This window comes from Cheilinus undulatus, linkage group 11 (genome assembly GCF_018320785.1).
Source record: "Cheilinus undulatus linkage group 11, ASM1832078v1, whole genome shotgun sequence".
Classification (NCBI taxonomy): Eukaryota; Metazoa; Chordata; class Actinopteri; order Labriformes; family Labridae; genus Cheilinus; species Cheilinus undulatus.
Window position 1 is genome coordinate 22863915 of NC_054875.1, and position 22981 is coordinate 22886895.

General features: G+C 40.4%; 1 protein-coding gene across 2 annotated transcripts in view; it reads right to left on the minus strand.

Annotated features, from left to right (window-relative positions):
- slc6a17 (solute carrier family 6 member 17) overlaps positions 1–20665 on the minus strand; it is a 38816-nt gene extending 18151 nt beyond the window's left edge. For both annotated transcript variants that reach the window (XR_005992607.1, XM_041800119.1), the window contains exons 1-3: positions 20356–20665; positions 11403–11810; positions 3855–4012 (exon numbers count right to left, since the gene is read on the minus strand). Coding sequence is in view for 1 of the 2 variants with exons in the window: in XM_041800119.1 (XP_041656053.1) it covers positions 3855–4012; positions 11403–11703 (459 nt within the window). In the remaining variant the exon portion in view is untranslated. The remainder of the gene's footprint in view (positions 1–3854; positions 4013–11402; positions 11811–20355) is intronic.
- Between the last annotated feature and the right edge of the window lie 2316 nt (positions 20666–22981).

Consider the following 22981-nt stretch of genomic DNA (forward strand, 5'->3'; position numbering starts at 1 on the left):
TGAATGCTGAAATCTACAGCATGTTTATTGTCTCTCCATCTAACATCTTCTTCTCTGAGCTGACAAGCAAATGTGGAAAAATCAAAGAGCAACACTGAACACTGATCAGTTTGGAGGTGGCATTTTAACAGATTAGAGATGGACGAATTATAAATAATGAAAAATCTATTCCTTAGCAAAAACCTTTCTGTTTGTGTCTAACTCTTGTCATTATATCAAAATGTATTACTTTTAAGTGTCAGTGGCTGGCTATGAAGGATACATCATAAATTTTTCCATTAATAAACTACCAGGAGCCAAGTCACTTCATAATTTAAGAAAGCCCAGGTTTAATGGGCACACTCATGTAGACACATTTATTATTTTTCCACCAAGTTACTTATGTTTCTACTTTTAAAAGTTTAGAAAGGTATATAAAAATGGTCCACATGAGCCTACTTTTTTGGCACCCTTTTGTTGGGGTACCCAGCAAACCAACCTGAGAGTGGAGCTAGACACAGTGCTATCTTAAATCCCTGCTGACAAGTTAGGTTACAGTGGATACACTTTAAAGTCCTTTTCTAAATGGCAAATTACAATTTAATATGACAACCTGAGATCCCTTGGCTGTTGATCTAACATAGCATAAACTCTAGAATGCTATTAAACTGCATGGAAATTACATCACCTGCTGTCACTCTGAGTATCTATTTTGTTTACTGTAGTTTTAAGCCTAACTACAGATGACTGTCTTTTTTATGATTTAATGCATTTATTGAGAGCAGAGAACAGTAAATAGAATTGGAAACAGAAATGAGAGAGCTGGGGAGAGACATGCAGGAAAATGCCACAGGCCAGATTCAAACCCGGGCGCGCCATAAACCACTAGGCCACATGCACCCCGACTGTGTCTTTTAGCAGTCTTTTAGAGCTGTCATATGAGCATGTACAATCATTTCAGTCAGGACCACCTTGTGAAGAAACACATGATTTGCGGTTATAAATATGTTTCTCTATTAGCAGTTATTAATTTGCACTTATTGCTGCTATCAACTTTTTGGCTGCGGGGCTGTTTTGGGGTCCTCCTGCCCTTCCACGAGCCTACGTAGAAAGAATCAAGTAGGAACAGCACAAGCCTGAGGCAGGGAGAGAAGCAGCAAAAAAACCCAGAGCAGAGCAGGCATCAGTGACAACAGAATGGCATTGATTAAGTCAGAGGCATTATAAAAGAGGAGCTGGGGTGGAGGAGGGTTGCAAAATGTGGCTTGCAGAAAGAGCAATGAAGCGTAGCGAGGCTAGAATAGTTTAAATATGGCAGCATGAGTATGATTAACCAATTGCAAGTCAACTGATGGGGGCTTGCATGAGATCAGCTGATCTGAATTATCTGGCTTGATTTGTCAAAACATTAGTGATCATCTGCTGTAGTCTTTGGGTCGGGGGAGATATTTTGGTAACCCATGGCTCTGGAGTTAAATGGTACACTCATGATGAAATGTGACTTGCAGTTTAGGAAATTTGACAGTCTTGTTATTGCACTATAACTACTTGTCATTGTTGTTGGTCCACTCTCATATTACTCTGTTTACACACACATTTATTTCCTGTTGTCAGTCAGATCACTGTCCACTACATTTGTAGTATACTGTTTATATTCTGAATCATATATTGTAAATTTCCTACATACTTTTGGTGTACATACAATGGGTTATATCACTAACTTTGGTAGAGGAGATTGGTGGTTCAAATCCCAGTCAGTGCATGACCACTATCTAATTTAGGCAAGGTCCTTAACCCCTGGAACACCTGTCTACCTGTCAGATGTACGTCGCTTTGGATAAAAGTGTCTGCTAAATGACATTATAACAATGTTTTAATATAATTTGCTGATTGTTGGTTTTGTTTCTGTTCATTGTTTTTGTTGTGGTACTGCTGTAATTGCCTTTGAATTGCCACACTGGGAAAAATACAGCTTTTCAAATTGAATTTGAATTGAAGTCTAGCTTCAATAGCTAGCTTTTTATAGTTCTTATATCTAATCTTTATTTCCTGTTTTATAACAATTACTACTGCAACAAAAAAAAGGTAGCACATTCTACCCAAAAACACTGGGCATATTAGAAGTGCATGTATCATCGCTTTTTCTTTTTCTGAGGCTGTTCTTGGATTTATTTGTGTGACAGCAGCCGTGGTAAAACCTTTAAACATGGATGCACTAAATTTAACACTTTAGTTTTATTTTCAGGAATCAAAAGTTTACACCAAAACTTCTGATGCATGCTGCAGCATGACTGGGAGATTTTCCAAGTACTAGTAATCCTTGTTATCTACCACCTCATCTCTAGTCATGCACTGCAGATAGAGGGCACTGAAGTTCTGTGTGACATTGGAGACATTACATCAGCATGTGCACTGTTTATGGGTATAACTTACATACTGAAAGTATGCCAGAAGTTCTTGCTTTCACTGGATGCTTGAAAAATCATTTAAAAAATAACTCAAATTGTTGATTAATCAAAAAAGATGGAAATAGATTTTCTATCAATCAGTTAATCCAAATAAAGATGCCGCTACAATGAGAAAATAATGCATTGAATAAAAGCCTGGGCAGTTTTTTCCCAGCATGTCTTTGGGTATCGTACTTTTGGTCTATAAATTTAAAGAAACTGTTTTAATGTGATCTGATGCCTTTTTTGCCATAATCACTGAAGATTCCTTTGCACATGTTCCTTGTGTTAGAGTTGCTTTTGTGGTAGACACTCTTGCACCATGAGTGAAGTTAGTTACTCAGTAAATGACCATCTGCCTGTGGAAATGGCTGTGACTGTCTAAGACAGTTGTGCTAAACTCAATTTAGGAGGCCTTTCTAGTTCAGAGTTCCTGTATCAACAACACGTGTTTCTGAAGTCACACCAACACAATTGATGACTCTAAATTGGCCGTTGGTGTGAATGTGAGTGTGCCTGGTTGTCTGTCTTTATATGTCAGCCCTGTGATTGACGGACAACCAGTCCAGGATGTACCCTGCCTCTCGCCCAATAACGGTTGGGATAGGCTCCAGCCCCCCTTGCGACCCCCAACAGGATAAGCGGTATAGAAAATGGATGGATGGGTACCAACTCCCTGCTGGCCCAGGAAAAGAACTGGTTTATGTCATGGTCTGCATGCTTCTGTTGGGGTCTGCAGGCCTACATCTGTGGCTGGGGGCAGATGTTGTACTGTACAAATAACCAGGAAGAGCAGCATTTGTAAACAACAAAGCTTCATGTGAGATCGGAACAGTGCAAAACTAACATAGATGTAAGAAAGCAGCAGCAAAGCAGTCAGGGTCCTGAGAGGAGTCATGTCAGCTGACAACGCTGGCCTCAGATGAAATACCAAAAAAAAGTTGGAAAGAGATACAAGCACTAGCGCTGCTGGGAAAACAGAGACCCACACTGATGTTTACAGTGATGTAATGAAATGGCTCTCTGGCCAGCTCCAGCCTGTGGAAAAGCAAACCAGTTCTCTGACAGTTCTTAGACTGAACCAGCAACCTAGAACCAGCTCTAGACCAGCACCACACCTGTAACTGGTTTTAAAGGAAAGGTGTATGCACATATCTGATATTATACTTCATATGAATGTCTTAAAGCATAATGACAGTGAAGCTTCCTTACAGCGCTTTTGTAGAAATTAAATGTGAAAACATCTTCTGATTTACTGGATTCATCTCTTTGGAAATCACAGATGAGGCTCATGGGTACTGTAGTGTTTAAGGACATTACTCAGGATCCTTTTGCTAATCTGTTTCAACATCTTGGAGCCCGCTGTGTTAAGGACATTAAGGATACAAAAGGTAAAAAATACCCACCACTAAGAGTTGGCACACTTACCATCAGACTGGAGACCCCGATGCCTCCCAGCAGTGGGTAGACGTAGTTCCACACGCCAATGCTGCCCCGCCGGATCCTCTGACCCACAGCCAGCTCGAGGAAGAACAAGGGGATGCCGATGAGGAGGAGGAGGATGAAGTATGGCACCAGGTAAGCACCTGAGACAGAGATAGAAAGTCAGACTGTGCGGCTACCTCTGCTCTCTGAATGTTTCTAAAGTAAGCTTAGTGTAAAACTGCTAAAAGAAAATTTTTTCTGATCATCTCTATTTTTGGAGTCAATTTCCTGTATCCTCTATGCCACTTTTACTTCACTGCTTCCTCTTTATTCTCTCATCTTCACACATTTTCTTTCTCTCTTCCTCTTTAATGTCAACTTCCATTCACCAGATTTTAAAATCTTTTTTTGGGCAGACAAAACAACAAAGGGCAATCAGCAGGCTCCAGCCTCATCCAGTCTTGCTGACGTCAACACTTGAAGGGGCACCATGGTGATAAAACTATCCAGTCCAGCCTGAGAGCACGAGCCCAGACTGACAGACGGCTGGAAGGGAAGCCTGTTTACAGACTAAACATAAGCGAGTGAGACGTTTGACCAAGTCAGAACCACTGGTCTCATCACGAGGGGCTATTAGAGAGGGTGGCATTAAAAACAAAGAAAGCAAAGCACAGAGGCATGTTTTATTGTGGTATTATTATCTGCATGATAGGAGTGACTGCTCTCATTGATCTTTGATGTCTATTCTGAGCTGCAGGCGCACAGAGCAGAAGACAGCTTAAAGTGATAGAGAGGGGATCAGTGGGCTTTTTGTTTTTACTTAAAGACGTCATAATTCAGCATAACTGCGGAACAATCTAAACATAAAATACCACAGGGAGAGAAATGCCTCAGTAAGAGAGGTGACCAAGAACCTGATAATTACTTTGACTGCACTCCACAGATCCCGAATGGGAATGGTGTAAAGTTCCAGAAGGACAGATCACTGCAGCCCTCCACTGATATGGGCTTATGGCAGAGTGGCTAGACAGAAGAATCTCCTTGGTGCGAAATACATGAAAGCCTGCTTGGAGTTTGCAAAAAACACCATGTGAAAGCCATTTGCCAGGAGTCAGCACCTCAGCCGCAATGTCAGGGTCCAGCCTCCAGTGTCCACCTACAAGTACATGGTCAATCTCCTTCTTTGTGCTGCCATCACTGAAAAGTCCAATACAGCGAATCAGGTCTCTGGAACCCCAATCCAGCTAACACCAAGCTCTGACTGCTGGTGAAGTCAAGGAGCATTGAGGAGCTTTCATCTAGTTGTTCAGAGCCATGTGGACCAACACATTCCTCCCTGTCAGTGCCAGTGGTAGCAACTCAAGTCACCAAACACGACCAAGGCACCGCTTCTGGGGGCTGAATCTACCATCGAGTTGGGTCTGGTGTAGACTGCTTCCTTTGCAGAGAGTTCACTCCCCCCTTTTGGAGCATAGATTGCAATGAATGAGACAGAGCCCAGTGAATGGGACAGTCTGGCATGTAGTAAGCAACAACTGACAGGCCTTCCCTCTGATTTCAAGGGAGCCAGTCAAATAAATGAAAAAGCCCCTAAAACCCTGAAATGTTCTTCCAGTATTTGAAGGACAGCCTTTATGAGTATCACTGCATTAATCAACCTTGACATCTTGACTTCTTTGCCCACTTATTGATAGAACAGCTCCAACATGCAGGCAGGGATGGACAAATATAGACTAAGATTTAAATACTAATATAAATAGATGCATAAACAAGGATCAACACCTTAACTGCCTCAAAAAAAAAAAAAAAAAAAAAAACTAATGAAGGGGGAAGGATGACGAAAAACAGGTCAGAGTTGAAACAGACAGTCAGGATTCCTGTGGTCATGTGAACAGCCTGACAATGAAACGACTGTTATTCAAGCTCAGAAATGGAATTAAAGGATACACGACTGCACAGAGTCCGTCAGCTTGAATCTTTCAAAACAAAAGGAGATCTTATACGTTATATAAAGTAGTCATGTCTAAAGTGTTGATGAAAACACAATCCCTTTTCTTGTTGATTTTTGTTTGTTAATACATTTTTTTTTTCAAGCGGGCCAGAAGGTTGCAAAAAGAAACAATAAAGCTCCGTCTCTCTCCTTTCATTTTAATCTAAAACAAACATGAGCCACATCAAAAAATATTTAATTAAACTAATATCATAATGTGAATAATAGCACTTTAGAAATCAACAGAATGTGAACTTTTTGCAAAAAGTCCAGAGGCACTAGCAATGCTACTGGTAGCCAGTCACAGCCAGAAAACCTACAGGTGGTGTGATCCTGTGATGAGTCATGCTCAGTTTTGATTGTTCTCTGGATGTTTCCATACATTCAGGCTATGGGTCAACCCAAAGAGTTGAATATTCAACCCTTTGCTTATAAAAGCCACATGTGACTGTCAATTTCACAGCAGAACAGGGCTTAGAAAACAAGGACCATTTTATTTCAGAGACATGGGGGTGTTAAATCACTGTGTTTACATAGATTTGACTGTGCTCCTAAAAAAATCATGATTCATGGCCTATATTGGAATAAACATTCACTTAATATGACATTTAATGCAGTTCTGTAAATAACTTAGACTTGTGATCAATCTTCTTAAAATGTGCACGAATAAATTTAAGGTGGACTACCCCATTTCGCAGGGCCACTGGAGCAGCAGCATCTCATATGGCCTTCAAATCTGTACAGCTTTCCAATTCCACACGTCAGGGGAAAGAAACTAACACATGTAGGAGCATTTAGAACATGTATGAGATGTACCAAAAATAAACTTAGCAGAAAAAGGACATTTGTGTTTGATAGATCATTTCTTTGTTGTAACAACGCTTCTTGGCAATAAATCTTATAACGGTGTAAAGCCTGTTTATTTACATTTGAAATGGTGCCACATTTGTAAGGAACATGTATTTGTGGGATGAGCAGCAGAGCTGAGTATTTGAGTTGCACCCATGAAAAATTTGTCAGATCTTCTCTGCCAGTGCCAAACAGCTCATTTATCCATTGACTCTTGTTTGGTGTACTTTGATGGATTGTACGTTTGATATCTGAAGAAACAAGGCATACTGTCAATTTAACAATTTATTCATGTAACAAACAGGAGCCTCAGTAGCATGTGGAAAAACTATACCCAACCACAACAGCCTGGCACCTCCTCCTCATGCTGGTCACCAGCCTGGTCACACACTGCTGTGAGATGTGAGGATCCCATTCTTAACCAACATTTGTTGTAAGTCACCCAGTGTGGCTTTGTTGGTCACTCAGATATGAACAGCACGGTTGCAGAATCTCATCTCAATATCTCTCTGCATTGAGATTGCCTTCAATGATGACAAGCCTCATTTTTCCAGTAAGGGAGATGCTGCCCCACACCATCACAATGCCCACACCAAAAGATGTGACTCTACTGGTGCAGCCATTAGCATAGCATTCTCCACATCTTCTCCACACTTTGGTCAAATGATCCAACTGCTGTAGGCAGAATGTGGACCCACTGCCAAATATAACATTCTTCCACATGTTCAGGTTCCAGTGCACGTGTTGCTGACACCAGCACAAACGGGCCTGATGATGAAGGGCAGTCATGGCAGGCCTGTGAGACTGGAGACTGGCTGTGTGCAATATGTTCTGGATTGTCTGGGAAGAGAGCCATCGGTCATATCGTCCTGCAAACCTTCGCTGCAGCTCTGTAGAAGACAGCCTACTGTTCCTGACAGGGTGAGGAAACGGTCTTCTTGGGGTGTCGTCTTCTTGGGATGCCCACTTCGAAGCCTGTCTCTGACATCCTCCGTTATATTGACTTGGCCTTCAGTTTATTGATGGTACTAGGGCCCACAAAACTTATCTTGCAGAATGCCAGCTTGAAGTCCAGATCAGTCAAATGTGGCACGCCAGTTCCTGGAGCACACACCTACAGACCACTGAAGCAGGGCCCATGCTTACAGGTGCTGACAATCAGGTGCCAGTCAGGAGCCCCATCGTCAGCATCTTAGGTTACCAGTAGCTCAAGTGAGTGAGTTAAACAAAGGAAATTAGGCAAAATCTGACCAATAAGATTCAACAATACAAATCCTTACAGTCAGGGACAAATCGCCTAGTCTGATTTTAAATGTAAACTTACAGGGAAATTTATAACCATAACCCTTCTACAAAAGTAGATGTTTGACCATAAGTTTACACACCTTCGCTGAGGCCATCACTTGACTAGCTACAGTGAAAAAACACGTAGAAAGAAAAGAAATAAACCATAGTACATCAATAGTCCCTATCTCTAGATTGAACAAGTCCAGACAAGACAATGCAACACCACCCACTGAGTCCAAATTCAGCAGGGGATACAAACCACACAAATACACACACACACAACCACACAGCAATTAAAATGATGTGATAATGCTCTGTTATGTCATGCATCTCAAATACCCTCTGTACACACACCTCCTACACAAGGTTGAGCTAACAATGTCTGTGAGAGAGCTGAGGAAATCAGCATTTACTCTTCCTCTTCCTCCATCTTAGTCATCGCCACCCTCTAATCTCTCTACAATACTGGTAAATCATCATAAAAAGAGATGAAGGCTGTGAATCCTGCAAGAAAACCAAAAAAACAGACCAAATCTCATATAAATATACCAGACCCCGCAATGTTCCCTTGCTAGGAAGAAATGATTTCATCCCGTTTCTGCTGACGGCAAATATTCAGTCTGAGAAATGTTTAGGAGACGGCCCCCTTGACTTGCACAGTTAGCGTGCTAATTGGTTGGCAGGGTGTAATTCATCATGCAGGAGGCTTCAGACACAACAGAAGGTGAATTAAGCAGGACTTGAAAATGAGAAAGGTGCAGTACAGTCTGTGATGATAATAATGTTCACTGAAATAGAAGTGAACTTGCTAAATGTGCAGAAAAAAATATTTAAAAACCCAACAAAATTCTAACAAAAGTCATTTATGATGCTTCTTTAATAACAAAACTACAGAGTGTATTTTCTAAAATACACTTGTCAAATGATTAGTTGTACATCTGTTAGTAGAGGTGTGCAATAGGATGCTCTTAGATTAGGAAGAAATAGAATGGAGCTACAATCTCCTAAAGGTGAGAAATCACGAGAATAGCATTCTAGTTGTACATATCTACATTCACTCATGCCCTCCCGTTCTGATTTGACAGAGCAGAGATTTAATCTGAATTGAATCTGAGATTGAATCTGAGTCAAGCACCTAGCCATGCAGTCTCCATTTGCAAAGATTTGTGATACAAAATGTGTTGTTTTAAAGAGCTCAGTGACTTCAAGCAGGCACTCTGATGGAAGCTACCTTTGTAATGAGAAAGTGAAATTTCATCTCTGCTTACTATTTTAGTGTCAACTGTAAGTGATATTGGAAGTGAAAGTGGAAGTATTTAGGAACAACAGCAACTCAGTAATGAAATGGAAGACCACTTAAAACAAAAAGCAAAGTCAACGACAGTTAAGGTGCAGGTATGCAAAAGTCATCAACACTCTGCTGATTCAACAGCTGAAGAGTTCTAAATTTCTACTGACTTTAATGTAAGCACAAAAAACTGTGTGGCAGGGGCTTCAAGCTAGCCTAATATCACCAAGTTCAATGACAAGCATCCGATGGAGTGGTGTAAATCACAGAATGTGTTCTGTGGACTCGCAAATTAGGCTTTTCTGTTTGTCAGTCAGATGGCAAGTCTGAGTTTGACAGATGCCAAGAGAATGTTACCTGCCTGACTGCATTGAGCCAACTGGGCACAAATTCCCACAGAAACACTCAAAAATCTTGTGGAAAACCTTCCGGTATGAGTGGAGGCTGTTACAGCCGCAAAAGAGGGCCCAATTTCATATCAAAACACATGTATTTGAGTGAAAAAAGTGTATATCCAATGCCATGGATGTATGAAACAGTCAATCTGGTGTGTCAGTGTAGTTAACAGTGATCTTAATAATCTAGACCAGTGGTTCTAAAACTGTGTGGCAAGGCATACTGGTGTGCCTTGAGCCAAGTCTTGGTGTGCCGTGTACAAACATACGGAATTACTACAACTATACAATAACTTAAGTTCAGTCAGAATGACTTTGTCAAGAAACACACATGATGTGTGGTTATGAATAGTTTTTCTTTATTAGCAGTTATGACACTGATAAAGTCAGAGGCAGAATAAAGGAGGAGCTGGGGTGGAGGAAGGCTGAAAAAGAGGCTTGCAGAGGGAGTAGCAAAGTGTAGCCAGGCAAAAGCAGTTTAAATATGGCAGCATGAGTGCAATTTGCCAATAGCGTGCTTAGGATGAATCAGCTTGCCGTCAGCTGATGAGGGCTTGTGTGAGATCAGCTGATCTCAGTTATATGTCAGCACTTGACTCAGTGGCACTCCTGAACTAATGCTATACTCTTGATTTACTGCAACGTGAAAGAGACTATTTTGTATCGATTTGGTTTTGGTGTGCCTTGAAATTTTGGCTTGACCTTAGGTGTGCCTTGGGCAGAAAAAGATAGAAAACCACTAATCTTGACTATACAGTGACATGAACAATCATATCATATTTAAAAACTTGAACTTGCTGACTTTAGAATATCAGTTGGCATCTTGCAAACATTCTCTTCACTTTGCTGAAAAGTTGGTTGTTAATGGTCCAAGATAATGTTCAAAATTTCCTTTAAAGATGCTAATGTGTTGCTGCAGTTTGAACAAACACAAATTTAAGTGGATATCTGAAGCTGTCAAGTGAAATGTCTAGCATGTTTTAAAGAGTATCTGCATTGCTTTAAATATGTTTCAGTGACAGAGGCTGAGACAAGATACAGAGCAGTAAGCAGCTGAAGTGTTCCTTGTGTTACGTAATGCTAATGATAGTTTTATGTGATAGAGCAATACAGCATTAAATCTGAAGCCAATCACAGAGACCAGTGGGCTTTCTCAATCAAATCACATCTCATCAAGTAGTTCTCTGGCACAGTACAATATCCTGGACATGACTGCAGACAGGAAAATGCAAGTCCAATGTTCACACACAGGGATAAAATGATACAATCCAAATGGTTACAAGCTATTAAGTTAACTTTTCCCATCTGGGAGCTGATTTTATTGAGCGCTTTAGAGAAATAATAAAAGAAACACACATTTACAAAATTGACTCAGCTTTTTTCTTCTTTTTAACGATTCCTCACACCCCAAAGCCACACATGTTCACAATGGGAGGCCCAGAGAAAAACTTTTGCTAAAAAGTGTTACAAGACTTCTATGATTCAAAGAAAAAGTGAGCTTAAAAATGAACCAGAATCAGACTCAGGCATGCATTTTTGAACAGCATTTGCTACTTTACTTTTTATCTTATATATTTGAATGTATCTATTTAGCTAACATTGTGTGTTTAGCTGTATGGAAACTTTAATAACTGTGCATCTGCCTGCCAGGAAGCTATTGAAAAACATATCTTTAATCGGAACAAGCCTCTCTCCTGGCTAAATAAAGGTTAAATAAAAGCAAGACAAATAAATCCACCCACCTCCACCATTCTTCTGGCACAGGTAGGGAAACCTCCACACATTCCCCAGGCCCACAGAGAAGCCCACCTGGGCCAGGATGTACTCCAGCTTGTTGTTCCAGGCTGGCCTGCCGTCCTCAGCGTCTGGGTCAGGGGAGGGCAGCAGGGCCTTTCCTGGTGCCGTGGAGCCGGGACTCAGACCCATGCTAATCTGACTGCTCTTATAGTCCATAGGGTGCTCCAGGGACAGCAGGTCAGCCACAGACTCAGTGACCGCCTCATTGCTGTGCTCCCTCTGGGTCACTTTAGTGTTCTTTGGCATGGCGGCAACACAAGAGCTCCTTCACGGTGAGGGAGGTGAGAGCCTGAGGTGAAGGGCTGACGGGCGGGACAGTACCAAGGGAGGGAAGATGTGCTTATTCCTTTAACCTGGCAAGATAAAGGGTTGGAGACACACAAGAGGAGTCAAACATACAAACTAATAATGAATGAAAATAACAAAGTCTGGACATTATAGCGGCTAACTCTCTGTTCCTATTCTTTTAGTGTAGTAGGCATGTCTAAAAACAGCTTATCAGTGACCTGACTGATTCTGATGATCCATGAACTGTCTCTTTGTCTTCAAAACAAGTGATTTTTTCTTCCTGAAAAACATAAAGGCTACAAAAACATTTTAAAAACTGCTATTGTGATAATTTATTTGATCATTCACAGCCTGACTTAACTTGTGCTTTGAGAAGCTGTGATGTGCATGTGTCCCTGTTTTCTGAAATTAAATCGAATTATAATAGTAGGTGGATTCCTGGGACAGTTTGTTCAGAATCATGTGCAGCGTGTTTCCTGTTTGCTGCCCGGTAAACAGAGTGTTTTACAATGGTAGTAAAAGTGCAGTACTTTAGAGCCATAAGTGAGGAATTTCACTAATCCACTTCATTATGGATAATAAGACTCACAGATTGAATTACAGCCCGCTTCATAGCGGAGCCCATTATACAAGGCTTGATTCATGTCATTAACATGATCAGGAGCATGCAGTCTGTCTGTGGAACAGCTGACCAGAGGAGGAACACATGAAACATGAAGGTTTCATCAGTGTCTACATTTTTCTCATAACACATGCTGCCTTAGGAGTTCAAAGCATGAGATCAATGAGTCTATCAGTCACTTTCTCTTGAATTAACAGTAATTTCCCTCTAAAATAGAACATCTGAATTGTTTAATTGCATGAAAATAATCAGTCACTCGAAAACGTCCTGTTTTTCCCTTTCTTTTTCCATCTTACTTGTCAACATGAAAAAAGTAAACATACAATCTCCTTAATTACAGTTATTTTGAATTTCAAGAAGAAAGGGACAAGAACAACATCATGGTGATACATTAATTTAAGAGCATGTTGTATCATTTTCATCTAACCCTCTGTGTCTAACCCTCTGTCCCTCTTCCCAGTTTGTTGTCAGCTTATGAGCATATGACATCACTGTAAAGGTTTTTTTATTTCTACTATTAGGCTTTAGAGTTAAAAATAAAGGGTTGTAAACTTCACTGTAGAACGTTGTCAGACTGAGAGGGATCTCAGTTCATCTGAGACACCGTATATCTCAGAAAGTCAGTGCTTTAATTTGCCAGTACAACGTATTTCCAGTTTTAGATTTTTTAAAAAATTTTTAAACTTTATTCATAAACAAAGTCTGGCAGTTAAATTCATGAAATAATTACAATGCAATCATTACAGACTAAAAATATCTAAAAAATAAAACAGACAAAAAGGTCAGAGGTTTAATCTGGGATTAAATTATGTATAGATCAGTTTTAGAAAAAGTTACACAACCGGTGACTCGCTTTAGCTTCATAAACTTTAGCTAAAGCTAGCATATACGCTATCTGCATAACTGTAGTTAAGTTGAGCTTTAGCAAACATACTAGTAACTGAGCTAAGGTAGCTTCATAGATAACATATTCACATATCTTCTTTAGTTGCTTTGTGAGTTTAGTTCTAGCTAAGTAAGCTACATGGCTACGTTAACCATTTGTAGCTCTGTTATCTATAGCTAAGTTAGCTTTAGTGATGTGAGATTTAGCAAATATGACTAAAGACAACTTAGCTATCTCATTAATGAATCTGCTTTGTGAGCTTAGTTACAGCTACATAATCCATGTGATCTACATAGTTTACACAGATATCACAGCTAACGAAGCTACGTAAGCTATGCTGGCTGCATTAGAATGTTTTCATGGAGGACAAGCTTTTTTCCTGTATGCAGACTGTTTATTCAGCTTTATTTAACATTTTGCAGGTCAGGTTTTAAACCTTTTCTTTTGGTGTCCTAACCCTCACCTTAACCCTTACCCTGAACCTCAATCGAAGTTTAATCCAATTTCATTTTGAAGTTGTAGCGTGTATTTCTAATCTGAGACAACGGCGTCTCAGAACAGTCTGTGACAGTCGCCACCAGAGATGAATGGTCTGCAGCCCGACTCTCTCTGAGAGACTCAACACATTGAAAGGTAGATTTACAGTAGACTACATGCTATCAATAGGATCACAGACATTTTCATCGCAAAAGAGTTTCCTTTTTTGGTAAGGTGAAAGTCCTTCAATGTGTTATTTTTCTCAGCAAGAAATGCAGTAACATAACTAGAAAAGCACTCAGAGAGCGCAGACCTCTGCCATTAGCCCTATCTCCCAATAGTGAAGAATCCTTTAAAAACATTCCTTGATCTAGACAGTGATCCAGATCACTCCCAAAATCGAATTCGCTGATTACTCCCTCCCCGGTGGGGTGGAGACACGGTGAGGCAAAGCACTGGCTTCACTACATGAGGACTTGTCATGGTGGAAGCACTCATGGTCTCACCGGATGACTGACAGTCATGGCAGAGCGTGAGTATTCCTCTATTCCTCCCAGCATTGTGAGTATTCTCGCTACAATTTGCTGTCTTTCTTTCTGTTACACTCCGACTCGCCTCCTTGACCAGGCGTACATCTTTCAAACTCTTTAAACTCCAAAACTTTGAATAGAAACACATCAAAACATGCTGCTACTCATGTCCACCATCTCCTGTTGTAAAGCAGCAACAGCGCAGACCTCCGCCATTAGCCCTATCTCCCAATAGTAATGAATCCTTTAAAAAATTCCTGGATCCAGATGGTGATCCAGATCACTCCCAAAATCTAATCAGTTCTTCCTTATGCCATTTCTGACATTTCCTGAAAATTTCCTGAAAATCCATCCATGACTTTTTGAGTTATGTTGCTAACAAACTAACAAACAAACAAACGAACAAACCCACCCGATCACATAACCTCCTTGGCGAAGGTAACAAGTGCTGCAGTAATGAATAAATCCCAGAAATGAAAAAGCATTTCAACACTTCTGGTTCAATCGTCTTGAATTTTCTGGCACTTTTAATAAGCTTTTAGTTAGATGTTTGAAATAAACAAGCCTGTGGTAAACACAAGCTTAAGAGATTGCAATATTTTTTTCTGCAACATAAAATCCATCTGAGAGTGCCCCAATTGTGCATTTTGAAGCTTTTTCCTTTCATATAAAAGGGTCATCAACAAGAGGCTAACTAGGACTATGGAGTTTTAAGGGAACAAGACAAACATTTAAACTCATCTACTATTCTGACACTGTTTGACCTATACTGATGTTTGCCTCTGTTCACAATCTTTTTTTAAATCATTTATAAAAAGGACTTCATATTGATGCAACCATGACCACTAACTTGACCTGGTCATACTGCAAAGAAGTCTTTAATTGGAGAGGAAAGAGCACCAATTAAAATTTGGAAGCTTAACTGTGGTGACATTGGAGTGATTCAGGGCTGCTTTGATATGCCTCACCCTTAAAGTATCAAAGGAGAATCAATCCAATTTAGGTTAAGATATACTTAAAGAAACAAAACAGAACACATCACAGCTGTCTATTAATGGCACACAAGAAAAATAACCAGTCAGGCAGATGCCCTGGTTCGCCCAGGGTACCACTAGATCAGCCTCTGGTTAGGATGACAGTGAAGCTCTGCTCAGCTGAGAGGGAGAGACTGATGGCTCATTTCAGATGCAAAACAAGGGAAAAGTGCACAAAGACGCCAAACTTTTTGATGGTGCTTGAAGATAATTAGCCTGATATACTCAGTAAATCAGACCTTGAGAACAGAGCAGACAGAGCAGCTAGATTTGTGCTGCTGTCTCCTGTCATAACAGTTTTAATGAGGATGTTAAGAATTTAAATATTACTTTGGTTGTCAATATGTTGTAATTTATGTTTCTGTCTGAATTCAATCATGACAAAGGCACAACAATATTGTCTTCTTTTAAAAATGCTTGTTTACAGAAATTACCAGCACTGCTGAAACTAAAATGTGCATCAATGCGGAGAACTAGCCTCATGTTCAAATGCTGTTCCTTAAAAAAGACGAAAATATACAGTGCTTAACAAATTTATTAGACCACCCTAACCCTAACCAAAGTAAGGTTTATGCCACAGCTGCCCTAAATTAACAGCATTGGTAATTAACAAAATCATTTTTATGTTTCTGCAATGGTTAATACACCAATATGTAGAAGCTCTTTACCAAAATGATATTTTTAATGCTAAAATATAATCATTATTGTTATCCATGAATTTTCAAATTTACTGATTTACAAAAAAACTGAAAAAATAGTAAAGCATATTAATATTTCTTGATTATTATGCCAAATTATAGTTATTTACTTGCATTCCTGAACAGAAAAATGAGTTTTAGTGGTTGAATGTTATGCTTGATTAATTTCTGACTTCTCAGAGAAGCCCAGAGAGCCGGCTCAAATATGGGTGAATTCAGTTTGAAATCCCTCATTCCTGTTCAAAATGATAAAACGTGGAGAGCTCACTGAAAATGTAAGAGTCCGCATTAAAGCACTTTATGATGCTGGATGGTCTTTGAGACAAATATGACAGGTGGTCTAATACATTTGTTAAGCACTGTATGTGTTCATTTGTGAAGATTACCTGATGAACATAATGTGTAGGAAGAGATGCACCATAAGAAAATAGGGCTGATAGGGATGTTTAAAATAACAAGTCCTTAATGTCTTCGACTAAAACGATGGTTAAAAAGGTTGGTAGACTACCTTTTTCATGAGACTAGTTAAAAATACATCTTTGGTTATAAAAATTCCAACAAAAAGTAAAACAGGTTTTCATCAAGGAGACTAAAATGAGACTTAGTAAGTGTAATTCAGTTTTTGTCATCATTTAAAATCCATGATATTTCTCAGATGTGGGTAAATCCATTAAAACGACAGATTTATTCTCAGCTGGGTGACAGATTGAGGCAGAGAATAAATGTTCTGACTAAAAGTGTTTACAGTAAATGTAATCACTTTTCTTGGACTGATTTTTTTTTTTTAGTTTTTATCAACTAAAACTAGACTAAAACTAAAACAAGTGACTTAAATGTTCCTAAAACTAATGAACATTTTATCTTCAACTCTTATGTATACATGTACTCAATACTTTCAATTCTACTTACTCAATTTATCTCATGTTTGGCCATAAAACTGATCAGAGTTTGCCCATCAGGTGGCTTTTCTGCCCGTTAAAAACTCTTATTTTGTTCAGGCATATCACATGGCAGCATTAAAGTGATTGGATACAACTACAACTAGAATGGCCATCTGAGGTGGCAGACCCACGCCTAAGCAGCACCACCGAGGAACTTACGCTCCCATTGATTACTATGGTGTTCAAAATTTCGAAGTCCGAGAAAAACCAAACGGGTGCGCAGATCATCACCAAAATCTAATCGATTCTTCCCTGTCACTATCCCAATATTCCCTGAAAGTTTGGTGAAGATCCGACTTTCCGTTCTCGAGTTATCTTGTACACATACAAACAAAGAAAGAAAGAAAGATATGGAACCCTTTACATAACCTCCTGCCGATTTCATTGGCATGGGTAATAAAAAGAACAGATAAGCAACAGCCAAAAACCCCTCGTAGTCTTTTTATAATGGAAACTGCCAGGTTGACCTGCAAAAACCTGTCATCCCTTCAGCCCTCCATGGCAGTAATCATGTTACACGATGAGTTATCATTAAAAATTCTATAAGAGATTTAATAACATTTTTTAATGTTTCTGGTGTTCTTCTTTTTCCCTTTGTCGTTGTCTTTTCATATCTTGTGTGAGGCACTTTGATTTGCCCTACCGCTGAAAAATGTGATTTAAATAAACATGCCTTGCCTAACTACATGCCGGTGTGTACAATGGCTGCTACCGCTGTTGCTATTAGCTCTGATGTAGCTGTAAAAAAGCTTCTCTTGGAAGAGACGATGTTTTTGCACTTCTCCAATGAATTTTAGCCACCAACAAGCTCAGCTTTTCATAAACTATGGCAGCGCTAGCCTGCACAGCTCAGGTGAGCACTGGAACTGCATGTCTACTGCCTCATTCTGTAGATTGAAGATTAAATCTCTTCTTGTGATCATGTTACTATAGTACTACTACACTTATAAGTATTTCCATTTCTTAGTTACTTTTTAATCATTGAGTCCACTTTCTGTACCCAATAATCTTCAACATGGGTAAACTAGCTTTGGTGTATAGAATCAGAGGAATGTGTTTTCTGCTTTTTAATGATGCCTGTGAAAGTGATCTTTATTCCAGGTGAGGTATTTCAGGTTTTCTATTATAATATCTGTGGACTATCTCTAACCTCTGCACCACCTTTCACATTAAATTGTATATTTTCTCTGCAAAGACTGAATGCTTGAGAGGACCCTTGATCCTTGAGGAATGGTGTTTGAAAATTACTCAAGAGCATGGTTAGAGAATTAGCATTTACTGTAAAGGACATCAGGTCATTAACTAAAGGTCAACAACACATTGTAAATGCAGACAGCCATCAAAGGCAGCTCCAGAAGCAGAAAACGACAAAATCTAGGTTATGAAGAAAGTTTTCCAGTTCAGCTGGCAGGGCTGGATGAGATTTCTTGCAGTTCAATAGCGGAGAATCAAAGCCAGAGGTGTTTGATCTGCAGACAAGGCCTTTAATCTTAAAACAGATGCAGCTGAACTAAAATCAGAGCTGAGTTTTTATTCGCTGTGACTTCTCCAGAACAGTTGCCAGCAGACCGAACTCTAAGCCCACCCAGAGGCCGCACCAGCAGCACGCACATTACATTCCTCAACAGTGGCAATAAGCCCCTGCAGTCACGACAAGCAGCGGCTCAGAGACGAGCTTCACACAGATCCAAAGAGAGCGATGGTGACCTTTTCCACAGCAGTCTACAACTGCACAATACTGAGTCATCACTGAAAACAGCTGAAAGAGGTGTGAAGCCATGATGAGCGTGTTTGCAAACAGAAATGTTCGTTTTTTTTTTTTCCTGGCAGAGTTGCAGAGTTTGGGTGAATTTAAGTTGAGTAGGTGTTGAGCTATGGCTCACACTGTTTTTTGTCCTATTTATTTTTTCAGGAATGGAAAAACTGGTTATAGTTAGGAACAAACTGTCCCAGTTCCTACTTATATGTCAGGATGAAGTGGCCTGTCAGATGGACTTTTCTCACTCTGATTTCTGAAGAAGACACCACAAAGTTCGCAGTATGTGCAGACGCAGATGGCACTTTACAGAGACAGCAGGACTTCACATAAACTCCAGACACTATTACAGATTATGACTCAATATTCAGTCTTCATGTGAGGGGAACATAGTGAGTGGGAGGAACTCCTGTCCCCTGCGAACTTAAAAAAGTGAGTAAAGATGAGAGTAAACTAAACTGGGGATGTGCTTTATCCTCCTACAACCCAGCCTCCTCACATGAGGACACTGGATTTTGGGTACCCTGCACCATTACTCCTAATTGGCTGAGTTTAGACCTGTTGGCCTTGTTTGTGGACTGTTGGTCTGCATTCTTGTGGTCACAAAAGCACATTAAGGTGTCATTTTAAGATTGCCACCATACCAGGTCCTCCTCATCCCAAATAACTGAGGAACATCAAAAGTGCTTACCAAATAACAGCTCCGTTCTGAGGATGTTGGGTGGAATAAAAGTGTGTAATAACTTTAAAGAGACATGTGAGCGGTGCCAGTCCTCCCCTGTGACCAACATGTGCACAGCATGTGTGCTCCTACCCTTCTCTTCCTGGGACTATAAAGCTCTATACACAGTTTGGTGTTGATGATGTAACTGTGCAGGTTCTCCTTTTATCCTGTCTGGTTGCTAAGCAATGGCTCTTCCTGCAAAATTGAAATCCCATCCCTGCAGCTTCAGTGGTCGCCTGTCTCTCCTCTCTGCATCTCATACGGACAGACATGATATTCCCAAAGGGTCATTGCAAATACCACAGAGTTGCTGTGACAGGGCAGACAGAGGGCGAAGGATGGTGGCAGAGCTGAGGTGATGGTGCCGTGGGATCGGAAACACATCACACTTATTTTAAGATTCAGTGGACAAGAGATGGGGCCATAAGGTTTGTACCTTTGGGACTTGATCGTGAGCGGTGACAGGTGCTCAAGAGTACACCTGCATGGCCGTGTTCAAGCATCCATCAGAGGCACACAGGCCCTCAGACCAGAGCTTGAGGCTGACTCCCTGTCTGCATATAACCTCTGACGCCTCCTCAAGGTCAAATGAATCCCTTAATTAGAGTCTGCTTTTGAAAGAGGGGAATGCAGACAAAACCAGTACAAGTCAGCAGGTGATCAGCAGCTCCGCGGATTTCGTCACAATCGTGCCAAATGTGGACTCACATGGCGCGGCGTCGACTCAAAGGCGGAGGATTAACAAGCGACCGACGCACATCGTCAACGCTGCGGCGAAATCAGCATTGAATCAGGTGATGAAGTGAAGGCTAAAGCTTCTCTCTTTCAAGTGATTTCGACAGATTTTTACAAGCTTTGACGATCACTGCTTGATTTGGCGATTCATACTCTTAAAAACGAAACGATCTACAAGGACTAGTACTACAAAAATGCCATCCTTACCTTATGTAGTGTGCAGAAAATTGTTTCACGTCCGAGTCAGCGTGACAGAATGGATCCACAGTGAGCGTGGGTTCTCTTCATTCAGGCACCGTCTCCGGATGCAACATCTCTGCGCGCACAGAGATGCGAAATCACAGAGCTCCCAGTCACACAGGGCGCATGGTGCGTAAAGGCTGACGCAGGAGCTCAACGCCTGCCACAACTCTGGCTACTGTAATCACATTAACTTGTGCAGGATACGGCTTCTAAATTGTCTCCAGTCAGCACTGGTTAGACAGCTGTACGAATGGAGGGGAAAAAAAGGAGAGAAAAACTGTTCACACCTCTGGTTTCCACGTGGTTCTAGCTGCGCTGCTGTGGATTACAGGCAACAGCAGCTCCCCATAGGACGGAGAAATTACTATGGCAAGTCACGACGAAGTCTGACGCAGGTTTGACTCACCCGCTCGTGCGCACGTCAGCCATTGACCCCCCCTACCAAAGCCATCTGCAGTGATCACAGGATGCAAAAAATAGCGTCACGAAGGTACAACAGGTACATTAAAGCAGTAAAAACACGCTCCTCTCTGCTCTATTATTATTATTATGCATGCGTGGGTCCTCTCCGGGTTCTCCGTCTTTCTCCCACCACCAAAAAACATGCTCATTAGGTTAACGGATGATTCTAAACTGGCCGTAGGTGTGAGTGTGAGCGTGCCTGGTTGTCTGTCTCTAGATGTCTATAGTCTGTGTATAGAAAATGGATGGATGGATTACTATTAGGTAAAAGTGGGCTAATAAACAAAGCAGATTCTTCAGTTTATATTCCCCCACATTGCTTTAAAGTGGTGCTCCCTCCCTAACCTGGCCCTGTTTACCTCTATTAAAGTGGTGTTGCTTTCTATTAACAACTAATAGACATGTCAGAGTTTGGTGTCCTTCCCTCAGAGATGTAGACCAGTAAAAGTGAGAAAAAAAGAACGAGCTTTCTAATGGACGTTTCTCAAGTGTAGATAAATTGTGGCACATTCATTTTTCTCTCTGACACCAGCAATTTATTGTGCCCTTGGCTCCGTCTGCCATTGCTACACACTCAATATTTCTTCTTCTGGCTCACTGGCTGTTTTTATTTTCCAAAAATAGACAACACAGATTTATTTCTACTGCTTTATTTCTTGTTCATACTGAGTTTGTGTATCACTGCAGAGGAAAATGGCTTTTTGATTTAACCCTCTGAGCCCTATGCTATGTTTTTAAACCATTTTGTCTCACCTGGATTTTTGTGCTAAAAAGCTTGTGAAACATCAACCATGTGGTGTACAGTCAAACCTTGAATATCCTTTTTTTGTGGACAACTTAGGCTGTAACATTTTATCAGGAAACTCTCTGTGATACAGTAGAACCAGAATGATTTTTCCCAGCCAATCAGTGGAGATCAGTAAATGTCACAGAAAGTAGCCAATCAGCAGTGGCCCAGAGCATCTCATACTTCCTGTTTAGGGCTTTATTTTTGAATTTTCCACTCTCTGAAGTATTTTAAAAATATTGAAATGAGTGTGAGTTAAGAATATGCATGCTTCAGTAATGCCACTTGGATTTTTTAAAAGTAATGCGACTATAAAGACAAAAGAACAATTACACGTAAGTTAAACCTCAAGGATTTTTATGTGTGACACAAAGTAAACAACAATGACTAAGATTTGTTTTGTAAAAGCTCTTGGGGATCTAAAAGTAAAAATAATGTTATTCTGTGACACATATTGCAAAGAAGCCCTTGCGTTTCTTTGTATTGGCTCTATTGTGCCATTATTCAAAGCAGTTCCTCTCTGCAGTGACACAGAGGGCCACATCACGGACTCTCTGTCTCTCTTTCTCTCTATTATGAGCTATTCAAGATGTCTCCCCTATAATCTAGACATGCACAGACATGCCATTGGTTGTTACAGCCTGCCACAGAGCATTGTAGGATACAAAATGTTAGAAGTCATTAGCTGCTAGTGGCAGAAACAATCCAAAATTCATTAAAAAAGGCATAAAAAGACATAAAATGTCTGAGTTACTGGTGTGGAGTTCATCCTTTAAAACTCCAGAGAGTCACCCAAGTTCCAGGCTTGCTATAAAGCCTCTATAAGGCCTACAAATGCAGTGGTAGCACCATTAGAGCAGCACAATAACAGGTTGCAAGAGGGAAAAAAGTAAGTGGCAAAGATTTATGGTTCAAAAGTTATGTAACTGTTTTAACCTGTGTCTCTTTTTGTTGTATACAACAGCGTTGATCTGAGAGGGTTAAAGTCAGGCTTGTGAGGGTGATCCCAGACAAACAGGAGGTACAGCGTGAATAGAGTGTTTTATCAGGGAGCTCCTTGTAAAAACAACAGAGAGAGTAAACAAAGCAAGCAGAAAGTGTCAGAAAGTGTGAGTTAAAACTAGATATGAGACTGTTTGAAGGGTTATTAGAGGAGGAATCTGCTTCTAATATTACATGCACTAATGAGTGATTTTTCAACACTAATTTTGTCTGATTCTAGAATATAGCTCAAAGTTTGTCCAGGCTTCATATTTTTATTGAGAAATAGCTCCTAACTCTGCTGTACATCTTAAATGAAAAAAAACACTCACCTCCTCCCAGACTGCCCAGTAGCACTGC